The sequence below is a fragment of the Panicum virgatum genome, chromosome 7N (genome assembly GCF_016808335.1).
Source record: "Panicum virgatum strain AP13 chromosome 7N, P.virgatum_v5, whole genome shotgun sequence".
Taxonomy (NCBI): domain Eukaryota; kingdom Viridiplantae; phylum Streptophyta; class Magnoliopsida; order Poales; family Poaceae; genus Panicum; species Panicum virgatum.
The window spans coordinates 20,420,649-20,431,098 of record NC_053151.1 but is presented as its reverse complement, the minus strand read 5'-3'; the positions used below and the strand labels follow the sequence as shown (position 1 = coordinate 20,431,098).

At 45.3% G+C, this 10,450-nt stretch overlaps 1 protein-coding gene across 1 annotated transcript; it reads left to right on the top strand.

Annotated features, from left to right (window-relative positions):
• Positions 1–2,526: 2,526 nt before the first annotated feature.
• Positions 2,527–10,226, top strand: LOC120680994 (agglutinin isolectin 1-like). The gene is made up of 2 exons (XM_039962554.1): positions 2,527–2,932; positions 9,925–10,226. Exons 1-2 carry the CDS (start codon positions 2,527–2,529, stop codon positions 10,224–10,226), a joined length of 708 nt encoding a protein of 235 aa, XP_039818488.1.
• Positions 10,227–10,450: the final 224 nt, after the last annotated feature.

Below are 10,450 nucleotides of genomic sequence, written 5' to 3'. Positions count from 1 at the left end.
TCAAATAAAAATCTTGTCAACTACAAAGTTGTAGATTTGATCGAGATCTACAAATTTTATACAGACTATTTTTTCATCTGAGATCATTTCAAAGTTTTGAATTTTTTAAATTTGAAATTTAAAATGCAAATTTATATGTCAAAAAGCCTCAAATGAAAACCTTTTCAACTACAATGTTGTAGATCTGGTCGAGATCTACAACTTTTGTATAGCTCATTTTTTCATCGGAGATCCTTTTAAAGTTTTGAAATTTTAAATTTGAAATTTGAAATGCAAATATCACTACCAAACGACCTCAAATGAAAATCTTGTGGACTACGAAGTAGTAGGTTTGGTCGAGGTCTACAACTTTTATGTAGACTATTTTTTTATTCGAGATTATTTTAAAGTTTCAAAAATTTGTGGGTTTGAAAAGTCCCAATCAACACATCACTGCCGGTTCATGTAAATAACTGGCAATGATAGATCACTGCCGGTTATTATTAAGAACCGACAGTGACGATGCATTTTCACTGCCGGGTGATAAGCACAGTGGCTATCACTGCATGTTCTTGTTAATAACCGGCAGTGATACCTATACTACTGTCGGATTTAGGATAACTGACAGTGATGAGCCAGCAAGGATAGCTATATCTATAGTAGTGCTGGCCTATTTGGATCCCTTTAGTTGCAGGACTAAGTTTAGTCCCTAACCTGTTTGGATCCTCCTTGTCCCGCCAATCAACACTATAGTAACAACAGAGGCGCCCCCTCCTTGAAGTCCACATGTACATGCGCGGGAATGCTGTGTGCTGATGTGCTAACACCACACGCTCCGCTAAGGCTCTGTGGGAAGGTTGAGAGGCGGTGACAACGGCTAGGGTTTGTGGCTAGTGAATTGAATTCACCCACATACCATTTCCCTCATCATATAGATCCCGCTAATGGGCCGTCGCGCCAGAAGCCTATTAGTGTTCCAAGCCTTCTCAGATAAAATTCCGGCCGAGGTATGATTGCCTCTTGGGTGTATCTCCAACAATGGGATGGTCCAGGCAGCCACAAAGGGCATGAGCCCAACATAGTTGATCCAAGGATCCCTCAACTCTTCACGAAGTCTAATTTTGACCCACAACTTCAAAACTGTCTAAAGTTGACAACTCAACTTCCAATACCACTGAATTTTCACCTTGAGCCTGCTTTTGGTGGTTTTGAGGTGACATGGCAGCGGTTTTTAGTTTTGGTGAGGAGGCTGTCATAGGTGATGCAGAGGAGGCCGGGGGTGGCAGTGGCAAAGTGGGCCCCACTAATTGGAGGCCTTGTGATAGCGATAGGTGACGAAATTCAAGCTAAAACCCACTGCCACTCACCTCGAAACCACCAAAACTAGGCTCAAGGGCGAAAATTGAACGGTACTGAAAGTTGAGGTACCAATTTTAGACGGTTTTGAAAGTTGAGGTACCAACTTTAGACAATTTTGGAGTTTGGGGTCAAAATTAGACTTCGTGAAGAGCTGAGATGCCAAATATAGATATTTTCCAAGTCTAGTTCTATCAATCTGTGCTCCTGCACAATTTGATAATTTTGAGAGATTATTTTTAAGCTTGTAGATAAATCTGGAACCCAAGACTAATTAAAATTTTTGACCATTATTGCGCTGTCTCTTATTTGGTTATATTTTAAACTAGATCACCACAGCAGGATGTAGGATAAGCTATCCGAATATGTGTCTGGTGCTACTGTATTGCTCTTGGTCTGATGCAATTCCTTAAAATTATTATTGTTGTTAACAAAACGGTCCACGGGTACGCATTAGGAAGATATGTGGTGCTGAACTGCTGAAGCACCGTCACAGCTTACGCTGCAGGTGCGCGGGGAAAGATCGAAGCGAAGGAAGCGTGTCCCGGGAGCGTCGGGCTTTTTTGTTCGAATTTAATGTAACCGAAACTAAGTTACTCGCTCCTATTTTTATGACGTTGGTTTGGCAAAAGTTAGTCTAACCAACGTCATGCAAAAAGATTTGGAGACAAAATATACCAAAGTACCTGAGTCTAGTCTAGCAGTGTGCGCTGGTGGCAGCCTGCACCTTTGTAATATCCAATGATACCGCTTTAACCCTGTACTTACGTGATCGTATATCCTTTCAGAAGGAACATTTCTTTGTTCATACCGAAGGCTTGTGTGGTTAATTAGCTAGATCGGAGTAACCGAGAGCGTAATGCGTTTGTATGATTGGAGTCTTGGACACAGTGAAAACGGGATTCGAACTGTTTCGTGTTTAGGAAAACATAAAAACTGTCATTTGTAATTGATTTCACAACCGTATTAAACTATTTTCTTATTCATCCATTTCATAAATATGCAAAATTCTAGTACATCATCATTCTTGTTTTCTGACATTTATCATCATTTTAATCCCTGCACACAATTACATTGAGACTCCTATATAACGGACACCTGGTTATCATTGTGGACATACTTGAGGTTCCCAAGCTCTATATAAGACATCCCTGCCGCATAATCATCATCATAGGCGGATAGCTAATCAAGATGGCTGAAAATTCACCGAAATGCATGATTGCAACAGCAGGCCTAGCTGCGAAGGCCCTTGCTCTGACGGCGCTTGCCCTCGCCTACCTCGCGGCAGCTGCGGAGGCCCAGACGCCGTGCGGCGGGCCGCAGTGCGGCGGGCCGCAGTGCGGCTGGCAAGCCGGCGGCTCCGTGTGTGGCGACGGTCGTTGCTGCAGCATGTATGGCTACTGCGGGTCCGGCCCAGGGTATTGCGGCCTCAACTGTCAGAGCAACTGCCATGAGGGTCTCGCCGCCGCCACACCGGTGAAGGCGGACCCACAGTGCGGTGTCCAGGCCGGCGGTGCAGTGTGCGCCAATGGCCTCTGCTGCAGCCAGTTCGGGTTTTGTGGGCTCGGCATCAAATACTGTGGTGTCGGCTGTCAGAGCCAGTGTTTGGGTCTGTGATGACCGTGAAAACCAAGGAAGTGGCCGTCACGCCGTGGCGTCGGTCAGTCCCATGCGCATGCATGTTTATTTTCTACTATTGAGACCAAGCTAGCCTTGTTCCACCACTCTTTATCTAAAAAAACCTTGTTCCACAACTATGTATCCTAGTATTTACATGGGGCCCCCTGATCGAGTCATGCGAGTTCATAGCGAGGCCGCCGGGTGTGTCATGTCATTTGTGTTGTGTGCATTTGAGTGTCCGTGCTCCGCCGCGCGTGGGATGGCACGTTGACGCGGGCAGTGGCGAGTTTAATTTGTGGATGGGTGCTACAAGTGGTAGCACATTTAATTTCTTGCATGTAGCCAAGAATAAAATGTATTGCATGTAGCCAAGAATAAAACGGAGATGCAGCATGCTACAAAAATGGAAGACTACCAACAGAAGTAAAAAAAACCTTTTGGTGGAGATCTATGCTAAATCTCTTGCACATTAAAAAAGGTTTAGAAGCTGTTGATGTATGAAATAAAGCACAGTCCTTTTGTGGAAAGTTTTGTGGGGTGATGTGGAGCCTCAGCACAGATATCCAGAGTTATTCTCCTTTGCTAAAAACAAAAATATTTCCCTATCAGCAGCAAAAGAGGCTGACAACTTGCATGACATTTTTCATCTTCCTTTATCTGCACAAGTCTATGCACAATATCTGGAATTACAAGAGTCTCTACAGAATTTGGATCTTTCACAAGGAGAAAATGATATTGGACTTATATTTGGGGTTCCCCCAACTATCAATCCTCCAAGGCTTATAATTTTTTAACAGGTCACAAAATAATTCATTCAAGTTTTAACTGGGTTTGGAACACTTGCTGTCAGCTTAAACACAAGATATTTTTCTGGCTGCTACTTATTGATCATTTGAACACAAGGCATGTTGCGGCGTCGGAAAATGGTCCTTCAAGAATATTCATGTGTCCTCTGTACCGCAAAACACATTCGAGACCCTTGTTTATCTGTTTATTGAGTCCCCATTTGCTAAACAATGTTGGTTGATGATTGGTTTACATATGCCTCAAACAAGCTATCCCTTTTTAGTCCTGGATTTCCTCAGAATGAAGCTTGGAGTTCCTTTCTTCATGGAAATTATTGTCCTAATGTCATGGAGTATTTGGAAAACAAGAAATGGCCACATTTTTTCAGGAATGAGCAAGCTCAAGTACAAAAATGCAAGGACACCTTCAAGAAAGAAATTGCACAGGTTATCCATCGTGCAAAATATTGACGTTTGCTATCACACGCAGATAAATCCACAAGCGGACGAACTAACATCATAGCACTTCACTCGGGAGTATTCTAGGGTATCGTATTTCCACAGGGAACGGAGCGCTATCTCCTCAAGCGCACTACCCAAGGACACACACACCCACATGGAAACGAACGGGCTAAGAGATAGAGAGGATAACTAGTGTGATGAGTGTTGAAGGAAAGCTTAATTTTAATCCTATCAGAGGGTACTTCGGGCACCGGCCTGCTCGCTGCTACCGGGCTTCGCCTACTCCGCATCCGGACTGGGGGGACTGTGGCAATCTTGAGGGCTGTCACCACCTCTACACCAGCACTTGCCCCGGACAGTGGGATCACGCAGCATATACAGGTAAACTAATAACCTAGACACCACGTCTAAGCTATTAAGCTTACTACTTTAGTGTTGCGCTAAAACTAAGAACACTAAAGCAACCACTATTTCTAGCGGGCAGCATTCCCGTACCGTAATAGGGACTAACACAGAGGTAATGCACACAAGATAAGTCACAGCACTTCAACTAGGGCAAAGTCATAATGAAATAACTCAAGCATAACTTGACTAGAGTAAAGTAGTACTTGAATAATATTCAATATAACTAAACTAGAGTAAAGTACTACTGAAATACAAGAAGGAAGAGGCATACCGGCAGAACTCTAGAGCTCCTTCCTGCCTTCTACTTCACTCTCCACTCTCTCTTATTGAACTAGGTGTACAACAAGGAAACCCTATGCTCTAGCCTACATGATGGTGTGTGGTGTGTGAATGAGAGGAGGGAGTGGCCATCTATTTATAGGAGGAGGAAATTTGGCCATGTGGAGTTTCTCCTTGCTTAAGGGCTACTCCTCCTCCCTGACGGCGCCACGTGTCCTCCCCGAGGCGGTAACTGCCGCAACCGCCTTGGTTAAGTCGGTAGCAAACCGACTTCACCGGCTGGCTTGGGCCGGGCCATTCCTAGGTTGGCCGACCCTCCTAGGCTCTGATGGGCCTGGGATTGGATCCGTTAGAAAGTGGACTTCGAGAGCTTCGTATAGAGTACTCATTTGGCCCAAACAGAGTTTGTCTGAGGTCGTGGCGGCCCGAACAAGTTGGTGCTGTTCCTGGGCCTAGGTTCTTGGCCCGACCCATGGTCTTTTTGTTTGGTCCCTGAACTATCTTCGGATTTTGGGCCTTTCCTCCTTGGGCTGGACTGGGCTGGATCTGGACTTCGCTGTTTTGTGCATTTTAGCCCCTGAACTTGTAATAGATTACCTGCATGCATAATTTCACCAACACTTGTGGAAAAGGTTAGAAATAACCTCTACCCCTATGTTGATTTTATCTTTTTGCCCATAAGATGCAGGTGTTGACGGCATAAAAACGTGCAATAGCAGCCGTCAACACAAAACTATCGATAGCTTCTCAGATTGCTTAGTGGCTAGAGTCGATCACTTGATTTTGTAATAGGCCTTAGTTTCTCTTTCCTTTTATTGTTCATTTGTTCAACTTTTTGTTTACTTAATATATAATCAGTAGGAGCCTTAGCTCCTCCTATTTTATAGAAAAAGAGAATAAAAGGAGAAGGAACACGGACAATTGTATGTCAGCTGTGTGGCACAATTCTGTGCTTCTCTGCGGGATCGATTTCTTACTGTGTCTAGATGCTAGCGTACCATGTGCTTGGCATATCCAGGCATGGCAATGTATAGCGTGTGATGTGTGGGGCAGATGCACAATGAAAAATCCACATGTACAAGCGAAGGTATAATGTTTGCCATACATCATCGATACAAGGGTCAGCTACTAGTAACGTTGTTCAAAATGTGGACCAGTCCTGTGCCTAGAGAGACAGCTTCCTTCTAGAGCATACTCAAGTTCATACCCTGCAAGGAAAAGGAGGCCTCACATTCACCCTTCCCCTTAGTTGCGACATGTGTCCCGCTCCTTCCTTGCGCGTAGCTGGGCCTGGATTTCGGCCCAGCTGAGGGAACCGATGTTGCGAGCGCATGAGTGCAGCTCGACCCGCAGCGGATAGGGTTCCCCCCTCTTGCATGACCGGCAGAGGCAACAAAGTGGAGAGAAAAAAGGGATTAGGATTCAAATGGAGGGGAGGATCGTGCGACCGAGTGAAGGAACGCGGGTGCTGCAGTCTCACCATAGATGGCAGCGGGGTTTAGTGGCGGCTTCTGTTGGAATTATGGGCTTGGTCCATTTATTCTAATCAATACAATAAAAGAATTTAAAGCCCACTATTAAATGCTAGGGAATCAATTGCTTAATTCCGTACCGGGATTTGAGGAGGATCTCAACCGACTTAAAGGGTGGACTTTATATACACCACTTGTGAAGCCGGTAAGAGGAGGTCGGTGAACTACACGTGCGCGCGCGCTCGATCGCCTCGCCGAGCCGGGCCGAGGCCGTGGGCGAGGCGCGGCCGGCCGGCCGGACGGGCGGTGCGGTGCACGGCCGGACGTGACGTGACGTACAGGTGCGGTGCGACGGGATTTGCTGAGATGAGAAGAACGTTTTGCTGTTAAGAACATTAAAACAGAGAATAAACGTTGACAGTAATGACTGGAGAATCACACCAGTAACTGCCGCTCATCAAAGCTCTTTACGACGTCCAGGTTCGTTGAACCTGAGGCACCTCCACGCCTATATAAACCACCCCTTCCTCCTCTCATCTACACACACTTCAGCGCTTGATCCAGGTACTCCTGCTAGGAGACCTCTCCCTTCTCCCTCTGCTGCTTACTGCCGTTCCTATTGCTAGTGCTGCACGCATAGCTCTAGCGAGAGCAGGCCTCCAGAACCTCTGCTCGCTGAAGGTCCTGCACGGGACGCGGGCAATCAGGCTTTTGGGGAGTGTCTTGACGCGACTGCTCGCTCCCTGATCGACTACTTCATCTACTTCCCGGCGTGAATGAACGACTACTTCGTCTACTTCCCGGCGTGAACGAACGACTACTACGTCTGCTTCCTAGTGACCATTCGTGGGACTGCACTACGAACCTCTTACTGCATCGACATCGTTCGGCTACTGCAGGCAAGGCCAGTCGAATAGCTTGTCTATTCCAGCTGGTAACGGCGCAACCGGTGCCTCCGGCACTGGTCTCACCTTGGGGTACACTCTAAACCTATTCTGGTTTAACTTTTTGTTCATGCTTATTAGTAAGAATAACATGAACACATGCACATATCTTATTCACACATTATCACTCATTTATGCCATGAAATTGCTAGTAATATTTGGAATTAAAATATACCAAAAATTGCCTAGTTATCTAACAATCCAAAAACCTGAATTTGTTAATAGGCTTTCGGTATCTAGCTTTGCTGCATGAATCAAACCACCATCTTTTGATGGTTCAAATTACAAATGTTGGCAAGAGCGGCTTATACTATGGTTAACAATATCGAGAGTGATCCATGTAAAAGAGGGTAAGCCTGAACAGTTCACTCCAGAGGAAGGGAGTTCATTCGATGAGGCTGATACCCTCTTTCGAGGCTTGGTCATTAGTGTTCTCGGTGAAAACCTGGTGGATTCCTATATCCGGCTGCCAACTGGCAAAGCGTTGTGGGATGCTCTTGAGGCTCAATATGGAGTGTCTGACGCCGGCAGTGAGTTGTATACGATGGAGCAGTTCCTTGAATATAGGATGGTCGAAGACCGTTCTGTGGTGGAACAAGCTCATGAAATACATACTCTGGCAAAAGATCTCAAAAATTGTAGCAAAGAGTCCCCATGTGTGTTACCCAATAATTTTGTGGCCTGAGGTATTATCTCTAAGCTGCCACCTTCTTGGAGGGACTTTGCTACTTCTCTAAAACACAAGAGACAGGAGTTCACCATAGATGGACTCATAGGGACTCTTGATGTTGAGGAGAAGACGAGAGCAAAGGACATACGTGGGAAAGGAGTTGTTGGTGCTTCTAGCGCCAAACTTGTTCAGAAGAACAACTCCCACAAGAACAAGAAAAAATCACCGCAGAACCAACCAAAGACTAAGCCGACAACCGCCTTCAAGAAGAAGAAGAAGAAGGGAGCTTGCTATGTGTGCGCTAGTACGGAACACTTTGCTGCAAAGTGTCCGAACCGCAAAGGCAACGACTCCGCCAACATGGTCATTAACGAGCCTGGAGGAACATCATGGTACGGTAATTTATTACCTACAGTTCTTTCAGTTTTTTGTTCACCCGAATGGTGGGTTGACACTGGTGCTAATATTCATGTTTGTGCTGATGCTTCTTTGTTTTCTTCTTACCAGGATGGCGGGACTTCCTCCTTGCTGATGGGGAACGGATCGCATGCGCGTGTTCTCAGTGTGAACTTACCCAAACTCAAACTTTTGTTTGACTTTCATTAAGCTAGATCAAAAGTGAGAGTTGCCGGGCATATATTCAACATGTATAATAGTTTTGTGCTTCAAATACTTTCTCCTCACGAGAGTTTGTCATACCTATCTGCATTAATAAGCTTTAAAATCCATTTACTACTATTTTGCACATCAAGAATAAGAATTCCTGAACCTCCTTGATCTTTCATGTGAATACAGAGTACTTCATCTAGTGAGTATGTACTTCTTTTTATGCTCATCACTTTGTCAAAAGAACCTAGACCTGTAGTAGTCTAAATTCTTTAATACCTCATGTGGTAATTCAAAGAAAGATAGCAAAAAAAAAGGATAGATTACTATGAACTATAAATTAATGAGAAATAATTTATTTGCTCATAACCGAAAGCATCTTTCCTTTCCAGCAACACTGAGTTTCTTTTGAACCTCTTTGACTTCTTTCCGATCCACATTTCTAAAGTTTTCTATGATGTATAGGAATGCCTCAAATCCTCAAAGCAAAAGCTTCATGTTCTTTGCTTGTTCAATATTATTCTTGGTAAAAAGGTTAGTATCATCTGTGTATTGCAAAACAAAAAGACCATCATCTACCGATGCTTGATCCGGATTGTCTTATTTGTAGTCGAGTAGGATTCCATCTTTACAAGGATACATGAGAGACGTACCTCCGTCAGGCACCTTGTAAAAGCCTAGTTGGGTCCGACGTACGTTTTTGTTCCGTCGAATTTGATGTATATAAAACTAAGTTACACAATATACCAAAGTCGCGAGTAAAGCTTTGTTCGCTGGTGCAGTGGCAGCTTGCACCTTTGTAATATCCAACGATACGGTGTTTAACCCTGTCCTTACTGACGTGATTATATACTTGTGTTTTCCAGCAACTCGATCGACACGGACATGGTTAGACCGGAGTAACCAAAGGCGTAATGCGTTTGGATGATTGGAGCATTGGACACACAGTCAAAACGGGACTCGATACTGTTTCCGTGTTTAGCAAAACATATCATCCGTAACTGATTTCACAACCGTATTAAACTATTTTCTTATTTACTCATTTCATAAATATGAAAAGTTCTGACGTCATCATTAAGGTTTTTGTTCTTTTTTATTAATACTACCACCGTTCGTTCCCGACCATTTCTCATCATAATTTTCATCGCCGACACCTGGTTGTCATCATAATAGACACTATCACAAGCTCTATATAAGGGGTCCCTACCGCATACTCATAATCATACGCGGTTAGCAAACCAAGATGGCTGAAAATTCACCGAAGCACATGATTGCAGCAGCGGGCCTAGCCGCGAAGGCTCTGGCACTTACGGCCCTTGCCCTCACCTACCTCGCGGCGTCTGCAGAGACTAAGGCCAAGGCGGTGCCACAATGTGGTGTCCAAGCTGGCGGCGCCGTGTGCCCCAACGGCCTTTGCTGTAGCCAATTCGGCTTTTGTGGGCTCGGTGCCCAGTATTGCGGGGTCGGATGCCAAAGCCAGTGCTCTAGTGGTGCCCCCCTCGCCGCAGAGGTGAAGGCAGGTGAGTGCGGTGTCCAGGCTGGAGGCGCCCCGTGCCATCCTCCCAACTGCTGCAGCCAATATGGGTTCTGCGGGCAAGGCCCTGAGTACTGTGGTGCCGGCTGCCAGAGCCAGTGCCCGGGGCCATAACGGCCATGAAAGCCGTGAGGAGGTGGCGCCGGCACATCACATGCGCATGTTTATTTTCTACTACTAGAATCATGCTTGCTACCTTGTGCCACTATTATATGTGTCCTAGTATTTATTATATAGGGCCGCCTGAGTCATGCGCGTTCATGGCGAGGCCGCCGGTTGTGTTATGTCATGTGTGTTGAGTGCATTTGAGTGGCCTTGTTTTGCTGAGCGTGGGATGG

Bases quoted from the DNA above. Each gene is read 5' to 3' on its own strand.
- LOC120680994 (XM_039962554.1), top strand. From the start codon at position 2,527: ATGGCTGAAAATTCACCGAAATGCATGATTGCAACAGCAGGCCTAGCT. The intron at 2,933-9,924 runs GCCAGTGTTTGG...CGGCGTCTGCAG, and splicing joins CTGTGGTGTCGGCTGTCAGA to AGACTAAGGCCAAGGCGGTG.